This window comes from Apaloderma vittatum, unplaced genomic scaffold (genome assembly GCF_000703405.1).
Source record: "Apaloderma vittatum isolate BGI_N311 unplaced genomic scaffold, ASM70340v1 scaffold9687, whole genome shotgun sequence".
In the NCBI taxonomy this organism is placed as follows: Eukaryota; Metazoa; Chordata; class Aves; order Trogoniformes; family Trogonidae; genus Apaloderma; species Apaloderma vittatum.
Window position 1 is genome coordinate 16,462 of NW_009724505.1, and position 18,042 is coordinate 34,503.

Consider the following 18,042-nt stretch of genomic DNA (forward strand, 5'->3'; position numbering starts at 1 on the left):
TGCTACATGAAAAATGAGACTGCAACTGAAAGTAGAACTTAGTTGGTGTAGAGTCCTGCAGTAGGTCTATACTTCCTTTTCAAAAGTGCTTTATTGCTAAACACCAACTGACAGACGTTTTAGCCACTGCGCAAATAACATTCAGGAGATTATTTGAATAATCTCTAGAGTTGTAATATGTAAATACATTTTCTTCTATTGTAATTTTAACTTACCAGGGATAGCATCTGGAGAAAGCTTTCCCGTGGCCAGCATAATGTCCCGGAAGTTGAGAGATGCATAATAGACTTTGCAGAGTTGAACATCGGGATTAGTTGCACAGAAGTGTTGAAGTGGGGAGACAATCCAACGAAGAGATGAGAGGTCTCCACGAGTCAACACATTTACATAGGCATATTCTGTCAGCTCCTCCGGTTGTGCTACAGAAGGAACAACAAGAACTTTACACACATTAACACAGGCACACACTTTCCAGAATGAGTAAATACCTTGTGTAATCGCTACCTCCTTCTCCATTTGCTTTCCAGAAAGCTCTTTCTTACCTGCAATACTACTCATACCCCAAAGAACTCACCCTTCCTCAAGGCACGAGACCATGCTACTGTTCACTCTGAGCTGGAGCAGAATTCCAAGCTACCCATTTCAAAATAATAATAAAAATATAGTTGTAGGAACAACAGCTACTCATTTTCTGTTCTAAGTCCATTCAGACTCAAAGCCCTGCAAGTGATCCTCAGACATCAAAGGAGTTACCTTGCTGCAACGGGAGATGCCTGAAGGAGCCCCACTTTCCATCACGATATACATTCATCACCAGGTCCCTCTGAACAATCTTCTGCATCTCCGGGGAAGAAAGACTCGTGGGTGGGACAGCTGATGAAGGGTTCAAGTTGGAAATGAACACACACCTAGAACCCAAGAGTTGCCATTACGTTTGTTGTGCTACAAGCCTGAAAAGAAGCTAACACAAAAATATCTCCAACTATGACTTGGGGGCATGCTTATATACCTGATTCTGTGGCCTTCTGCTTCAAGGCGGAGGCAGTTCACCATTCCCAAAATTCCTGAGTTTCCACAACTGGTGGCAGTCAACCACACAGGCTGCTCCGATGGGTCAGCCAAGACCTCCTACAGGACAAATCCCAAACTGTTTTACTAGGAACCATGGAAAGGAAGTACCTCTTACATCCTTAAAGCATAGATGAATAACTTCTATTTTTAAGAAAAGTAACACACATACTCCTTTCAACACCTCTAAATATCTCATTTAGAAAACATAATGATTTGGAAATTCTGATATCCAGGACACAGGAATTCTCACCTTTAAGGATTCAATCCACTTATAATGGGTCTCATCTATTGGCAGAAAAACAGGTGCTTTGGCAGGGGCTTGCCGGCGACATAGGAAAATAACTGAGCCAAAGAATGATTTCTTCATGGCAACCAGATTCAGTGAGGCTTTGCTGAATAAGCCCTCCCACTGTGCCTGTCAAATCAGGTAAAACAACAAAGTCACATCTAAAACAACAAGGCACATCGACACTTCATACTGAGTCTCCTCAAAGATGGCTTCACCATCAGTAGCAGGCACTGTCCACCTCTTTCTTGCTTTTGCTTGAAATAGCAGCACTTGTTCTGTATTGTGTCAGTACAAACATGTATTTGATCAATATAGTAGCATTTTATCCATAACTAGAGTATCCCTTCTTCCCTAGGAGATCCTCAGAAAGCAGAAGTACAAGCATCTCAAAGCCCTGGCTACAGAACTAGTCTTACCACACTAGCAGGTGTGCAAAAAACAGAGCAGTGACCATGCTGTCTAATTCCATATAGTATTTGAATGTGCCTAGAATTTAATTTCAGCAGTAAGGCACACCTCCACAGACAAACACGACGTACAGATTCCAGTAAATAACTGAAATTGAAACACAAGAGTTTAGATGTTACCAGTCTATGCCACATAAGCTCTGTCTGCAATAGAGAAAGTAAAGTGGGACAGAGGAAACATGAAAAACCAAGCCAGCCAAATCCTTCAACTGCAAGGAGATGGGGAGAAGCAAGGAAAGAACCACTAGCAGGGAAGATGCACCTATACACGTAAGTTACATTGATATAGCATTTCAGAGAAAACAAGAGAAAGAAAATGTATATATGGCATACCCAGACACACTGGGGCTCTACTGTCTGAATGAAAGATGACTACAGGCTCCTAGAAAAGCATCCATTTGCTTCTTACACGCCAGGCACAAAACAGCAGAAGTTTTTTAGAGTGCAATCCCTTGTATCTAGGACTAGGAACAGTGTTCCTATCTAGAAAACTTTAAGAACTATAAAGTCCTGCCCACACTTGCCTGCATTATATAATTTTTTTTCAGAGAAGGTGCACTCAATTCGCATGTATCTTGTCCAAGGGGTTTGCCAATACCCAGCTACTGGAATTTATGGCAGACCTAGGTCTTAAATTATCAGCTTTGGTAGCATCTCAGTCTTCTTTTTATGCCCCTCTTTACTGCCTAAGATGCAAAATGCCAGAAGAACACATTCTTTCTTGTCATATCTCCTTGAAAAAGTCTCTGCAGAAACTGAACGGCTAGAATCCATGTCATTGCAAAATTCAAAATCCAACTACCACACTCTAGAATTATAAACAAGAGCTAAACTGTTAAAGTGCTACTTTCTTGTTCTAAAAGAGCTGAGAGGCTACAGCCCCTCAAATCAGGAAAAATGCCTATGCCCTGTAGAGGGGCAGTTTCCCATTACTGTTTAGTCTAAGAGCTGGCCAAGAGAAAGCGATGTTCCCACTCTTATCCATGCCACTCACTCTCCTTCTCTTGTGCAGATAAACCAATGCCAATGCTGGCATAGTATATGGGTTTGCAGATATAAAGCAGACAGCCTACGTGTCCCCCACTCCCCTTCTGAGGGCTTATATTGCTCATTATGGGATCACATAAAGTGCAGAGGAAGGGAAGGAAGGAAAAAAAAAAAAAGCAGCGCTCCCATCTGGGAGCACTTCACAATGTCAGAAGAACTTAACTAGTTCATAAAGTTTCACTTCTAGCAGTGATACCAAAAGGAAGACAGAAACTCTGATACTGAAGCATTTTAGGATCTTACAGCAATCAAACTGTTACCGACCCATCAATGCAGCATATTGCAGCAGACTCTAGAGTATCCACTGAGAAAGTATTTGTCTTTCCAGGGGACTTACCTCATTCAGGAAGTTGTGTTTCTGCTGTAGATCTGGACTTGTAAGGAAACTGATGATTTCTGCAAGAGTTTCTCCTTTAAGAAGGGTGTGTAGCAAAACAAACCCTCCTTCTCTCACTGCAGCTGCCAAATTAGAGAGAATTTCTGTGGTGTTCCCTAGAACACTTGCTGAACAGTTGTATACCACCAGGTCAGCATTGGTCAGATTTCCGGAGGGAAGACTAGATGGATCCCACTGGCTAACAGAAACTCCGGCATCTTGTAGCTCTGTTTCATGAGCTGAAAGACTTTCCAGGATGCGGTCAGTGGCAATGTAGTCCACCTGCAAGAGCGGCTGAGTATTCAGAATACTTTTGACACGAGAGAACAGATGCCCACTTCCTGCAAGAGCCTGTAAGAAGAGGAAGGAAAAGGGAAACCACAGTTGAAATGTGAAGGATATCCAGAATTATAACTGGAACAATAGAAGTATGCAATCAGGTTCCTGGAAGGCGTAGAAACACTAGCTATGGTCCCATCCCAGGCTTCCAGCTAACCTCTACTATCTTCATCCTGTGACTGATCATGTTCTCCAAAGCCACATCCAGGCAAGTCTTCAGCTCTGAAGAATCTAGCAACCCATTGAGAAGCGGGTCATCCTGGAAGTGCATTTTCTCTCGAGTCACGACCTGTTCCAGCTCAGAATGGAGGTTTCCATTCAGTTCCAGACGGCAGATTTCAGCAAGGATATGCTGAAGGCCCTTCTGTATGGGTGGCGACTCTGCAGCAGTCACTGTAGTTTCCAGTCCAGGGACGACTAATTTGACCCCATGCACTGCCAACTTAGCCTGTAAGCTCTGGATCAGACCTGTGTAATAGATGGGGAGATGAAAGGAAGAGTCAGATCTTCCAAAGGTTTTTCCCTCCTCTTTTCCTCTATCTGCTATAACAGCTCATCGGCACCACAAGTTACAGCACCTTGTATCATTAGCCTAGCCACAAGGACATAGTGCACGCTCCTGTACATTCACAGGATTATGTATTGTGCAGTAGCCCCCAGACAAGTAGGCTTTGTGGCAAGACAGTCTAAACCAAAATTACCTGTGGCAAGACCGACTGAAAGAGAGCAAGTAACAGAAAACTGACTGATTTAGGGAGTTGTGGAGGGAAACTGTAAACTTCCATAGATAGAAAAATACTAATTTTTTTTTTTTTTTTTGCTTTCTAAACAGATGGAAAATAACTCATCCTGATTGAGATCAGAAACAGCTTTATGATAAATGAAATCCCACTGCAGCATATGTAAAAAACTTTGGGGATAGTATTTGGACACTGCAGAAAAAAAAAGAAAAAGATTAGCATGAAGACACTTTACCAATGTACAATGACTAAATTGCTGTCTCAAGATACAGCAAAATTCATTACTAGAGTAAAAACTTAAAAAAATAGTAGTGTTTTTTCTTTGATGAAAAGGCACTTAAAGTTACAAGCTGTACTAGGCTAGCAGTTTCACAATAGATTAAGCTGCTCCTACTCTATTTCTTGCAGCAAACAAAAATTTTTGGCATGCTTCACTAACCCACTTTCCCTCCTTCGACATGCTCTCGTGCTCACAACCAAATAGGAACAGACACGTCAGCTTACTCATCTTGGCAGTTCACAGGGAAAAACAAAAGCAAGAAAGCTGAAGACTTGAGGAAGTAGGCTCTCCTGTCAATGTTTGGAGCAAGTAGGCTGGATTCTCACTAGAGATGATTTGTGCCTCCTTGCTTGCAGAGGAGGTGTGCTGGTTTTGGCTGGAACAGAGTAAATTTTCTTCATAGCAGCTGGTATGGGGCTATGTTTTGGATTTGAGCCAAACCCAGCAATGATAGTACAGAGATATTTCAGTTATTGCTGAGCACAGCTTGCACACTGTCAAGGCCTTTTCTGCTCCTCAGCCCACTCTACCAGTGAGGAGGCTGGGGTGGCACAAGGGGCTGGCAGGGGGAACAGCTTGGAGAGCTGACTCCAACTGACCAAAGGGACGTTCCACACCATACAGAGCACATGTCGTGCTCAGCGTATAAAGCTGGGGGAAGAAGGAATCAGGGGGACATTCCGGGCCATGGTGTTTTTCTGCCCAAGCCATCATTGCACACAATGGAGCCCTGCCTTCCCTGAGATGGCTGAACACCTGCCTGCTGATGGGAAGTGGTGAACGAATTCCTTATTTTGCTTTGCTTGCACACAGCTTTTGCTTTACTGCTTAAACTGTCTTTATCTCAACTCATCATTCTTCTCACTTTTACCCTTCCGATTCTCTCTCCCATCCCCCCCACAGCCATAACAGGGGAATTGTGCCATCTGACACTGCACTGACTGATACAGAAGGGTAGGTGCTACCCCCACTCCCTACCCACATTCTAGAGATAGCTCAGTCAGAAGTAGCTTTTAGCTTCTAGAAAGCATACAGACATGGGATTCCTGCGGAGGGATTGGACTCACAGGACCGACTGTATTTCTTGCACGTTGTATTGGGTTAGGCTGAGGTGGAGTTAATCTTCCCACGGCAGCTCTCTCAGTGCTGTGTTTTTGGAGGGGTAGCTAGAAGGGTGCTGATAGCACCCCAGTGTTTTGGCTACTGCAGAGCAGTGCTCACACAGCACTGAGGCTGTGGTTTTCCAACGATCCCCCAACAGTAGGCTGGGGATGGGCAATATCTTGGGAGGGGATACAGCCAGCTGACCCAGACTGACCAAAGAGGTATTCCATACCATATCACGTCAGCTCAGATATAAAAGCGAGAAGGAAGAGGGAAGTAGGGGAGCAATCGCTATTTGTGTTTGTCCTTCAGAGCAACCGCTACGCGTACTGGAGCCCTGCTTCCTGGGAACGCGGCTGGACATCACTCACTGATGGCAAGTAGAGAATTATCTTTGTTTTGCTTTGCTTCCGCACGCAGCCTTTGCTATTGCTATATTAAACTGCATTTTATCTTAACCCCAGGCCTCTTGTTACATCTTCCCTCTCCCCTGTCCATCTAAAATGGGGAGATAGAGCGGCTTCGGTGAGCTCCTGGCCTCCAAGCAGGGCCAAACCACCACAGATGTTCTGAAGCAGTATGAACAGCTTCTCTCAGATATTTAGCTTGCACCAGAAGATAGCCCTAGCATGACAACAAATCAGTCTCACTCTTACCTTTGCAGTGCTCCAGACAGGCATGAAGATGGACACTGGAAGACAAACAGTTACTCTCAGTATAGGGCACAAAGCAGAACTTTTCCAGAGTGGGAGGGATCCGTTCCTGTTGTCTTCGCGGTGCCACAGAAGCATGAAGACCATTGATCTGAACACCTCCTGCTTTAACAGTATTAAGACAGCGGTCCACAACAACATCAAGAACTGAAAGACAGGAAAGAAACATAAATTTGCATCAAACACTACAAGTATTTTATTCAAGGTGATTAGACAAACAGTGCTATGTTCAGGCTGTTCCAGAAGCTGCAGAATAGCTTGTAGACTAAGATGGCTCCCTGAAGTCCATCCTACTTCTTAGGAAGTCATACATTCATCCACACAGCAGTCAAAGCAACGAGCAAAAGTCCAAGCATGAGACATTACCTTCAACATTGTCCTGGTATTGGCGCACCTGCTCTTGATGCAGCACTGGGTCAATACACACTGAGCGAATCCTCGTGGGTAAGCGTAGACTGCGTCCAGTCTCAGCTAAGATTATCACGTGTAGTAGGGTGTCGAGGAAGGTCACCCAGTTCCCATTCCACAGAACTTTCCCTGTGTTTGCTGCAGAAGAAGAGGAAGCCTCATGGTGATTTTGTCATTCAGCAGATGCCAGAAGTCGCTGCTTATCAAGTGCAAAGTCTCTTGTATATACTCAGCTTCCCCTGTAACTTCCAAAAGTCAGTTCTACATCGGAGATAACTTTCCCAACGCTCTGTCAGAACTCCTGGTTGTTCTCCACTACTACACAAAGTATAATTACCACACAAAGCACAGCTGGGTGGACTGTTAATGTAAAGGGAATGAAAAGATCAAACATTTATCATCACAATAATCATGCTTATCATTCTTTCACAGAAAGTAAATTCACCTTCACTGTTGCATTCCAGAACGCCCTGGAAAGTTGGCCCATAATTATATCCACGCAGATGCAGCTCTTGGTAAATGTCTTCTTTCAAGAGGCCGGACTTTGAGCTCATGTCTGCCTGAGTCTGCAAATCAACCATCTGGTTTCGGAAGTTCTTCAGAGCAGTGCCTTCTAGGAGGGTAATTTTCCCTGATGGACACAATGGAAAGAATAAGAGTCATCGGTGTCCATAAACAATAGATGTTAGTAGGACACTGCATACACTCAAACCTCCTTCACTTACCACTCACAGACAGATTCCCATTCCCTGACACTTCAAAGCTGTGGGAAGCAGGCATAAGTCTTACTTCCAGCTGTACTGGTCCTGTAAGAGAGATCGAGGAAGACAGGACTGTGAGGTCATTCACTGCTACCATCCTCGAGCAGATCTTGTCTTTCACCCTCTCCAGACTCACTGTGCACAACATGTAATAAAGATGACCATAACATGCTACTTGAGTGTATGTGAATTCACTTCTTTGTTCAGTCATGTCACACTCTTCTTTGCAGGCTTTCTCCCCCGTTCCTCCTCACTTTCCCCTCGCATTTCTTTCCTCCCACTCCCTTCATCTCCATTACACAGTTCTGCGCTTGTACCAGCACCCCTCACTCACCCTTTTTGGGAAGGATAGTTGCCTGATGAATTGTGACTTCTTCAAATGTAACAGCCATTTGCTCCATGGCCATGCCAAGAGACCGTGCCAGAGCTCGCCAAGCCAGCACTAGGTACCCAGTTGCTGGGTACAGGACTCTGCCATCAATGCAGTGACCAACCAAGTAGTGGTCAGGAGAGTCAGGACTCACATCTGTCAAAGAATAAAAGAGCAGAATAAAAATAACAAAAACACCCTAAGAAAGAGGTCTTCTTTCCTTGATGTATATAGGAGCTTCTAGTGGTTTCCCCAACTATCCTGCCTAGCAATATGCAGATCTCAAAATTACTCTTGAGTCCAAATCAAGACAGCTTCCTGCTCTGTGCCCATTCTTTCATCCCATTTCAGAAGCAGATCCAGACTTTTTCAATCCAAACCAAACCCAACATCAAGCTTCAGAAGATAAATTTCAAGCGTGCTGCTTCGAGTGTCCCTTTCCTAGTTTTACAGAAGAAATGTAGAGGTAAAGCTGGAAAGAGACAAATAGAAAACTGCAAACAGGCAAACACACCAATATTGTAGACTGAACCAGACGCAGAGCCTTTGGAACCTGACGGAAAGTCTTCAGCTTTTGGAACATCCCAGTCCTGGCTGTGGTCCCATTTGATGTATGGGGAAATAAGGGGTGTTCCCACTGGGACAGGGTATTCCACAGGTGGGAACAAGTTATTTCCAAGAACATTTATCCTATGAAGACAGAAAGAATCAAGACAATGCGGGGAGAGAGGGAAGGGAGAAAACAATTGACCAGAATACTCAGAGGTCAGACAATTAAGTGGTCTTTGGCTCCATGTCTGAGATTTCTCCAGGGTATCACAAACAAATTTGTAATTCTGACAGTCTAGGAGATGCAAAGTTTACCTCCAAGTTCCAAGTTCCTAGGCCTCTAAAATAGGATTCCTCTTCAAAATGCAGCTACCCAGCCCAAGCAGTCTCTAACCCAAGGCAACATTTGAAAAGCGAGCATCTTAAATGTAGAATCATAGAGTCATTCTGGTTGCAAAAGACCTTTAAGATCATAGAGTCCAACCGCTAACCCAGCACTGCCAGGTCCACCACTAAACCATGTCCCTGAGCACATCTATAGTGCTATATGTAAAGCACAGACATAAGCCCCATTTTTCCAGGTTTGCTGAATGAGTGCTTTAATCCTTGCGAAGGCATGCATGCTCAACTTGAATTCTCTCCTATTTGCCCACTCACCCTCCTCCCTTAGTCTCCTTACCCAGTTAAATGAATCTTTCCAATCTGTGTTAGGAAGAACTCCAAATTATTCTTCTGCTCTTTCTTCATCAAAGGTAGAATGGTGCAAGTTGGTTTCAAAGTTCTCCTCAAGATAGCCTAGTCAAGTAGAGTCCATAAATCACTGGTGTAAGGCAACACTACATTGTGTCTGAATTTTTCTCTATAAATCTCAAATCACTTCTGTTACTGTGCCAAGAGTTCTATGCTAAATGCTAGAATGTACACCATTTTAACAGGGAAGAGGAAGGGTAGCACAATACTCTTCCAGCAACCCAAGAAGTTGCATACTGGTAAAGCAGAACCCATGTAGTATCATAAAAGTCTACCAAAACACAAATCTCCCTTTCCCAAGCAGATTGTTAAGGAGAATCAAAAGCTGCACTTCAAGAACTGCAAGATCACCCTCTCAAGCCTCCCACATGTGTAAACGCCACACACAGCTTAGGCCCTTACTCCCAGGAGCAGTCCTTTCTAGTCTGAAGCATCATAGACAATTTCCCAGCAACAGCTATTAAATCAGAAAAAAGCAGCCTTGAACCCCTGACCCAAGTTGTATCTTCTCAATTTGATCCCACAGTCTTTAAATGGGAGAAGGAAGAGAAAACCAGAATTTTATCAAATCCAGCTGATGAATCTTTAGTCACTTGCCTTGGAGTCCAGAATCGCACAATGACTTTAACATCAAGTGTACAATCTTTTCACAGAGAAAAATATCTGCCTAATCTAAAAGCTCTGCTCCAATTGTCCCTTCCAGTCACTTTCAAAGCATAAATAAGACTCGTATAACATCATAAACATACACTGGGTTAGAACTCCGAAGCACTGCATAAACTTGATTTACAAGTAACTACAATTCTTCTTAGGACTCTTGCAGGACACAGATCAAATAAAAAAAAAACATCAGTCCTTGAGACATGAGGGACAGGCACAAGACCACAGCACTGATCTTGTGAAGCAAGTGCGTCCTCACGTACCTCATGTTCTACATCCTTTACTATGGAGCTAATTCCATGAAGATCAATTCTTACAGGGTGAGGAGAAAGAAATAATGATCTGATCATTAGGGCCATGGAGTTTCTGAAGAAAAATAAAGCTTCTGTTGTCCCAGACTACCTGGTCTAGGAGAAGAGGGGTAAACATCACTACCAGCCACCACCTTCTAAGACAAGAACCTTTACGTATTACACAATTCAGAGAGCTGACTATCAGCTATCTGAAATGCCTGGCAATGAATAAAGCAACAATGTGAATGTCTGGATGGGGAAGTGTAACTGTGCTGGGATTATTTTTTTTCAAAAAACCCAATCCAACAAAACAAACAATCACACCAAAAACCTCACCAAAAAGCATCAAGAAAATGTTAAAACTTAGACAGACTCAAAAGTACTGAAAGGCAAAAGTGTTCTCAGAACCGGGGAGAAAACAAATCAAACCAGTATTCCCTAGTTCTCTGACGCTCAATGTCCTTCCCGCAGCAGCACGTCAATACACTATCATAATGACACAATAAAATACACCACCTGTAAAAGAGCATGTGGAGCAATCTCTACTACAACAGCGTTCTCTGGAATATGCTTCAGACCTTCGTGGAACAGCACTGGATTCACTAGGTTGTTCACGTGATACTCTGCGGAGGAATTCCTAGCCAGATCACTCTGCCACTGAGATTCAGGGATAGACGTACTGATCCATCGTGCAGAACGAGGTTTAGGGTGTGGAATAACCTTCAGACAGACATGGAAGAGAGACAGGAGGAAGAGTTACATGTCATAGATAACAATAAGACAGGCAAAAGCAAGCAGCTTCTCCTCTCTGCAGGTCATTTTTCTCAGCTTGATTGCTCAGGACATGCTTCTGCTTGAGGCCATAGGACCTCAGCCGTTAGGTCTCACAGAAGTTTACATGCTTCTCAAGAAATCTCCTTCTGCTCCTAAAGAAAGGAACATCCCTCAAGTTCCTCATCACCTGTACGTAAATCCAGTTTGGCAATATTACCTTTCTCAGGGCACTGAGCAGTGCTGGTGCAATAGATGCCATGTAGTAGGAATGAAACGCGACTCCAGCAGTGCGCACCTCCTTTGCAAACACACCGTCTTTCTTCAGTTTGGCTACAAACTCATTCACAGAGTCCTAAGAGGAGGAATACAAGTAAACTAAGAATAACAGCTTGCAACACATTTGGCATCTGTATGAGTCATTGCAGAATCATTGTACTCCCCCCCGACCTTCATCACTTGCTACTTAGAGGGAGCCAGAAATGAGGTTATTGCTCTTCCCAGTCTTACAACTTATCATTGATTATGCCCATGGCTATATGACTATTCAGCATAAGTGATCTTTTATACTACTAGCTTACTGAGGCACTGACACCATCTCCTCTCACAGAACATTTGAGCATTTAAATTTACGCAAAGCATCATATTCCCTCCCACCGCTGTAATCCCGCTCCCCTTTGAAAGCACATGTGTTTTAACTCTGCTTCAGACTTTCTTCAGACCAGAACTTCAAGGGTCCCAATCACAACTTTGGTATGCACTGTATCAGTTCCTTGCTCACCAGAGGCCCCGAAACAGTGACGGTATCTTCAGAATTGTGACAGGCTGGTACCACATTTGGGGGACAGCACTGCTTACATTCTTCCCATGTCAGACCTGTAGAAAGAAAACCTCAGGACAACACAAATGCTCCTAGCGGTAAGCCTCATAAGGGGAGGCAACCTTAACTGCACAATCACTGGGCATAATTCAGCCTTTTTTTAAAAACTGGGAAGGATTCTCAAGAGAAACACAGACATCCTCCCTTTCCCCAAGTGCTTCTGCAAAAGCTAAGGATATTTATCTCAAGGCTTTAACATGACATTTACCGCTGTAATAGCGAGCACAAGAACTGAAGACTGAATTATTGTACCAGTCCATTAAAGGACAGGGTGGGGGGAATTCACACACGTTCAAAGAAGTTAAAGAATTGGTTGTTTTCTCTCATCTCGTCCTTAGCAATCTGAGCTAAAGCAGGAGAGAGAACATTTGAGCTTCCTCCTAAGTGCTATTAGGCCCAAGTTAGTCCTAATGGCATTAACTTCCACTAGCCACTTTCATTATTCTTGCAGACAATGAGAAATCTCTTTAAAATTATTTAAATATGTATGTGTGTGTGTTTATATATATATTGAAGTTTATACCACTGTATCAACTTCAATATTCAATAACCTGTTCTACATCACAAGAAAAAGAAGACGCAACAGTAGCCAAACTTTTACAGACAAGATTGTCTCGAGTAATACATTTCAGGTCCCAATTTTATCCCAATACCATACAATAGAGATCAGATGTACTTTCCTGTGTCACTCTTTTGGTAAGAGTATACATACCAACAGCAGCCATTCCTCCTGGGGGCAATTTGGCCTCTTTTACACATCGTCCTCGCCAATAAGCTGCAAGAATGGCTTCTTCATGACTTAAAGAGTTATCTGCATAGCCACAAGCTAGTTCCCCCACTGAGTGGCCCAAAATCCCATCAGGTTGCAGACCTGCAGCTTTCAGCATATCAATCTGGGCAATCTGCAAGAAAAAGCGCGATTAGTGATTCCACACCAGAGTAAAGTACATGTGAGGCCTCAAAGGCACACAGCAATAGTGAGTACATTAAAAAATTACTTCTTGGTATAGGCATTATTCCTGGCCTTGATGCTTCGCCCCCCATCCATTACAACTGCAGCTTCACCCTTCATTTCAAACCAGTCCCAAGGTTCGTTACTTGACTCCAGTATTGTCTGGGCTATGTAGCTTTCCACTATGGAAGTATTTTCAACAACAGGAGGTTGCCAAGAGTATTTCTGTAAGAAGTGAGAGGCAAGACCAATTTTCCAGATCACTTGAAGAGCTCTGCCTCTAGTTTACTAGAATCACAGAAGAGAATCACAGAATGCAGTGGGTTGGAAGGGACCGTTAAAGCTCATCTAGCCAAACCCCCCTGCAGTGAGCAGGGACATCTTTAATTAGATTAGGTCGCTCAGAGCCCCAGCCAGCCTGACTTTGAACGCCTCCAGGGATGGGGCCTCTACCACCAATCTGGGCAACCTCCTATTGCCTCACCATCCTCAGAGTAAAGAGCTTCTTCCTAATGTCTAATGTAAATCTACCGTGCTCTAGTTTAAAACCACTGCACCTCATCCTGTTGCTACACACCCTTGTAAACAGTCCCTCCCCCGCTTTTTTGTAGGCTCCAGCTCTCTGATCATTTCTGTAGTCTCCTCCGGAACTGCTCCAACAGGTCCATGTCCTTCTTGCACTGGGGGCTCCAGAGCAGGATGCAGTACTGCAGGTGAGGTCTCACCAGAGCAGAGTAGAGGGGCAGAATCACCTCTCTTGATCTGCTGGCCACACTGCTTTTGATGTGGCGACTGGCCTTCTGGGTTGCGAGCGTCCACTGTTGGCTCATATCCAGCTTTACATCCCCCAGTACCACCAAGTCATTTTCTTCAGGGCAGCTCCCAATTACATCATCCCCAGCCTGTATTGATAACAAAATTGCCCGACCAAGGTGTGGGATCTTGCACTTGGCCTTGTGGAACTTCATGAGGTTCACACGTGCCCACTTCTCCAGGTCCCTCTGGATGACACCCCACCCACCTGGCACATCAACCACACCACTCAACTTGGTGTCATCTGCAGACTTGCTGAGGGTGCCCTTGATCTCACTGTCCGTATCACTGATGAAGATATTAAAGAGCATTGGTCCCAGTACAGACCCCCGAGGGACACCACTTGTCACCCATCTCCATCCAGACACTGAGCTGTTGATCACTACCCTCTAGATACGACCATCCAGCCAATTTCTTATCCACCCAATAGCCTACCCAAAGCCGTATCTCTCCAACTCAGAGAGAAGAATGTTGTGGAGGACTGTGCCAAAGGCCTTGCAGAACTTGTTAAGAAACAATGAATCCTACACTGACACTCAGAGACTTCATTTAGCATCATCTACTTCATTTGCAGGATGAATTTTAGAAGGCATTAAATGGAACCACGTTTCTTCGTACAGAAGTTTACATAAAACTGAAAGATATTCTTTAGCCTCTTAAAAGAAGAGATTGCCTCATATGTACAAACACAAATCAGTTTAGATCAATATTGGTTCAAGCATCTCACAAGGGCAGAGCCCAAAGTATCAAGGGAGCCACACACTGCATCCTATCAGAGGGATATTTCTAACAGCTGCCATTTGCTGATTACCAGCCAAACAGACACACTAGCAGAACATGCTTATGTGGACTGAGCCCATTACCCCTTCACCAGTCATTTGAGTCTTACTTGAATAGCAGCTAGTCCAACGAATGCATGGACAGTGTCATCAAAAGTGTTCTCGTCTGCTTGCAGAAGCAGGTCTGAGACCTTTAGGCCTGTGTTCTTCAAAGCCTCATCCGAGCGCAATATAGACTGGTGAAACAAATCCAGCTTCATAAGGCTCAGGCCCATACCTTTCCACTGCGTTCCCATGCCTGCAGGACAGGCAAGGAGTGAGCTTTAGTAATGCTCTATAAAAGGAGTAGATATCACACACTTGCTCTTGCAGTGAAAGAATTCCAAAAGCAAAAACATCATACATTTCTAACATCCTCTAAATTAGACAGTGCTTTTAATTTTTCTGGACTTCATCATCAGAAGATAGCAAAGTTAGAAGTATTAGGTAACATACAGGAAACATGAGTCTCCTAGACATATCACAGTGCTGCAAGATATTTACTCATGCTAGAGTGGAAAACAACATTAGAGCATAGAATCCAATTGCTTAAACCCCAGCTCTACAGAGGAATGCAGAAGCCTGGACCCACTGCTGCACACCTACCTGAGCAGATGTACCAGAGCGGTCTACCAGATGCTTGAACTTGCTGAACCTCTTTTATGTCACTCTCCGTGCCAACTAGTGTGTAGCCCCTGTAAGGCATGGATGAAACTGGAATTGCAGAGATATCACTGAGCAGGCTTACAAATGGGCTACACCCGCTGTGTTTTCTGCTCTCTTGAATTAGTATTTCCACAGCTTCCTGGGTTCTGCCACAAATTTGAACCAGTCGTGGCATGTTACAAGTCTCCAGAGGTTGGTGTTTGTTCTCATTTGGCCTCAGAATGACATGAGCATTAGCACCTCCAAAGCCAAAAGAGTTGATACAGGCAAGGCCACCTTTCACTGGCGTTGGTTTACAAACTACCTCCAAAGAGCCATCTTGTAAGGCAGGAATATCTGGATTTGGGGTATTGAAATGAAGATTTGGAGCCCACAGCCCATGTTCCAGAGACAGTACAACCTGGAAGAAAAAACAGTGTTGTGTGCTCCACATTTTCTTGTAACAAACACTCTTTTGTTGTTATTGCCTTACTATAAATGTTTGAAGTCAGATAGTTTCAAGATCTATTTTCCTAATTGACATCTCACATTAGAGCACTTTATGGAATTCCAAAACAAAACATTTACAGGAACTGTAGACTTCCCCAAGACATTCACTAAGAGACAGTGGGCTTGGTGTAGTTTCTAGCTTGGTCTCAAAGCCAAAGGTCTGCCATTCTGATTAACTTCCAAATCTTAAAATATCAAGCGCTGCTCAACTTTCAAAGAACCGAGAATGGAGACAAAGCTTCAGCTGCTTTCAGGATGCTGGATCTGGAAATGAGACCTAACACAACTTGATAAATGCATACCAAAAAGACATTCTAGCAGGCATCATGGGTACTATGTGCTCCTGCCTGCAGCTGTAAGTTCCAATGCAAAGCTAAGTGAGAAAACTGATGAAAAAGAGAGAAAACACGGTGTCAGACAAGTCCTCAAAAAGCAATGGTGGCTCTGTCTCTGCAGTTCTCCACCCTCTAAGAAAGACAGTACCTCAAAGTTATGATCCTATCCAGACAGGATACAGCAGAATTGCACTAAACAAAGTGTTTATAAGGTTTATTTTCAACTCAGTCATCGTTCTTTCTATGAAGGTGTCAGTCTGAGAGATAGAGGTGCTGAAAATAAAAGTAAACTTTGCTTTGCAGAGTGACAGACACTGCCATCTTCATGAATTATTTTCGGATGAGGCTATTCACAGCAAGTTGTATGTATTAACATCACAATAACCACTTTAAAGAGCCCCTAAAATTCTAGCAGTAACAGTGTACGTGCCTCTAAGGCTGTCAGTAATAGGCTTACAATCATGAACAGTTGCTAGCTCTCTGCTAAGCAGTTTAGTAGCCAGAGCCCATAGATGATTGTCTGCCTACAGCATTAGTTAGTAGCCTGGTTGCTAAGACAACCAGTTATTCAAGCTGGTAGCTTCATCCCAGAGAACTCGCCTGGCTTCTTGCCGACATAAGAGAGTGGAGGAAGAGAGGATATATCCCTGACAAACAGCCAGAAGGACCAGCAACTGCTTTGGCACTGAAAGCCTACAATGCCTCTTATCTTTGGTCATTGCCAACTACTCCAAACATTTAAATCCCCCTACCTGCACACTCCTCGAACCCAAATAACTCACAGCAGAGTTCTGTTGGAAGGTCCAGTGTAAGGATAATCAATAATGTGATTCCAAAGACTTTATTCTGAGCAGAGTTATGCTCCTGCAGAATTCAGCAGAAAGGGGAAACTAAAGTGTGTGTGTATGCACACACTTGTGTATGCACACAGCAGAGGGCCACCTGGCCATTTTCAGCTTGTGGAATAGCCATCTGAGCTTTTACAAGTATTTGCATGTGAAGCAAGAAGTAGGTAATTAATGAGAATCTCCTGAGTTCTTCTAATTCCCAGTGAACATCTTAGCCTGGATCAGTGCAAATTTTCCTTAAACATTTAAATCCCCACTTCCCTCCTGTGTTTCTCCCACCCAGTTTTTATTCTCAAGACACCTGTTACCTTGGCTAATGCAGCAAGCCCAGAGGCAGGCTCTGGATGACCCATATTTGACTTGGTTGATCCAATCAACAGGGGCTGTCTCTCACATTGACAGAAGACCTTCACAATACCATTAACTTCCTGAGGATCTCCAACCTAGTAGGAAGAGAATCAGAATAGCTATTAGCTAGCACTTCCAAAATACACTACAAGAGAAATCTGAAGGATCACTGAATGTTAGTGGTCGGAAGGGACTTCAAAAGATCATCTAGTCCAACACCCCTGCCAAAGCAGGATCACCTAGAGTAGGTCACACTGTTGGGGCAAAACCCAAAAAGTGGTGAAGCAGTACATATTCTAGTAACTGGCAGAAGGGAGCAATACAGTTCATTCTGGGGAAAAAAAAAAAAAGAGAATAATTTGATGAAAAATTATGGCAGTGATTCAAGAGAAGAATATCAGGGAGAAAAAAAAAAACCACAAACCCCCACACTCCAAACCCAAAGGGGCCATGCTGACCTTGGTGCCTGTACCATGAGCTTCAACATACTCCACTTCTGCAGGCTTGATACCACATTCACTGTACAAATTTCTGACCAACTGCTGCTGCATGTCTCCAGATGGGAATGTCACACCTAAGATCAAAATTGCCATCAATTCCTCTCTCCTATCAGATGCTTTCTGTTCTGAATTTAGCACTCTTTCAACTGCTTAGAGCAACCATGTCCAAAAAAGCCAGAGAAACTTTTTCAGGATTTACACAAATGTCCTTAGCACCAAACACAATTAAGTCTCTTACGCTCTTTGGAAGCAGAAGAACCAGAAATGGACCCAAAGCAATGAGCTAGACTAATGTGGAAAGATACTTGTTAACAGAATACTACGAGATGTCTAGATCAAGGAGAACGTGTGAAAGTTGGTATCTCCATAACTGGAGAGTGGGAGAAGTGGGACAACAGTAGGGAA

At 43.7% G+C, this 18,042-nt stretch overlaps 1 protein-coding gene across 1 annotated transcript in view; it reads right to left on the reverse strand.

Moving 5' to 3' along the window:
• The window catches only part of FASN (fatty acid synthase), a 35,617-nt gene that overhangs the window by 13,073 nt on the left and 4,502 nt on the right, over positions 1 to 18,042 (reverse strand). The window contains exons 6-26 of the mRNA XM_009872527.1: positions 17,596 to 17,711; positions 17,098 to 17,232; positions 15,058 to 15,517; positions 14,523 to 14,710; positions 12,581 to 12,770; positions 11,770 to 11,864; positions 11,209 to 11,343; positions 10,734 to 10,937; positions 9,194 to 9,309; positions 8,480 to 8,655; positions 7,930 to 8,121; positions 7,560 to 7,640; positions 7,280 to 7,465; positions 6,793 to 6,972; positions 6,370 to 6,573; positions 3,747 to 4,057; positions 3,212 to 3,601; positions 1,322 to 1,486; positions 1,010 to 1,128; positions 754 to 908; positions 216 to 419 (exon numbers count right to left, since the gene is read on the reverse strand). Coding sequence (XP_009870829.1) covers positions 216 to 419; positions 754 to 908; positions 1,010 to 1,128; positions 1,322 to 1,486; positions 3,212 to 3,601; positions 3,747 to 4,057; positions 6,370 to 6,573; positions 6,793 to 6,972; positions 7,280 to 7,465; positions 7,560 to 7,640; positions 7,930 to 8,121; positions 8,480 to 8,655; positions 9,194 to 9,309; positions 10,734 to 10,937; positions 11,209 to 11,343; positions 11,770 to 11,864; positions 12,581 to 12,770; positions 14,523 to 14,710; positions 15,058 to 15,517; positions 17,098 to 17,232; positions 17,596 to 17,711 — 4,002 coding nt within the window. The remainder of the gene's footprint in view (positions 1 to 215; positions 420 to 753; positions 909 to 1,009; positions 1,129 to 1,321; positions 1,487 to 3,211; positions 3,602 to 3,746; positions 4,058 to 6,369; positions 6,574 to 6,792; positions 6,973 to 7,279; positions 7,466 to 7,559; positions 7,641 to 7,929; positions 8,122 to 8,479; positions 8,656 to 9,193; positions 9,310 to 10,733; positions 10,938 to 11,208; positions 11,344 to 11,769; positions 11,865 to 12,580; positions 12,771 to 14,522; positions 14,711 to 15,057; positions 15,518 to 17,097; positions 17,233 to 17,595; positions 17,712 to 18,042) is intronic.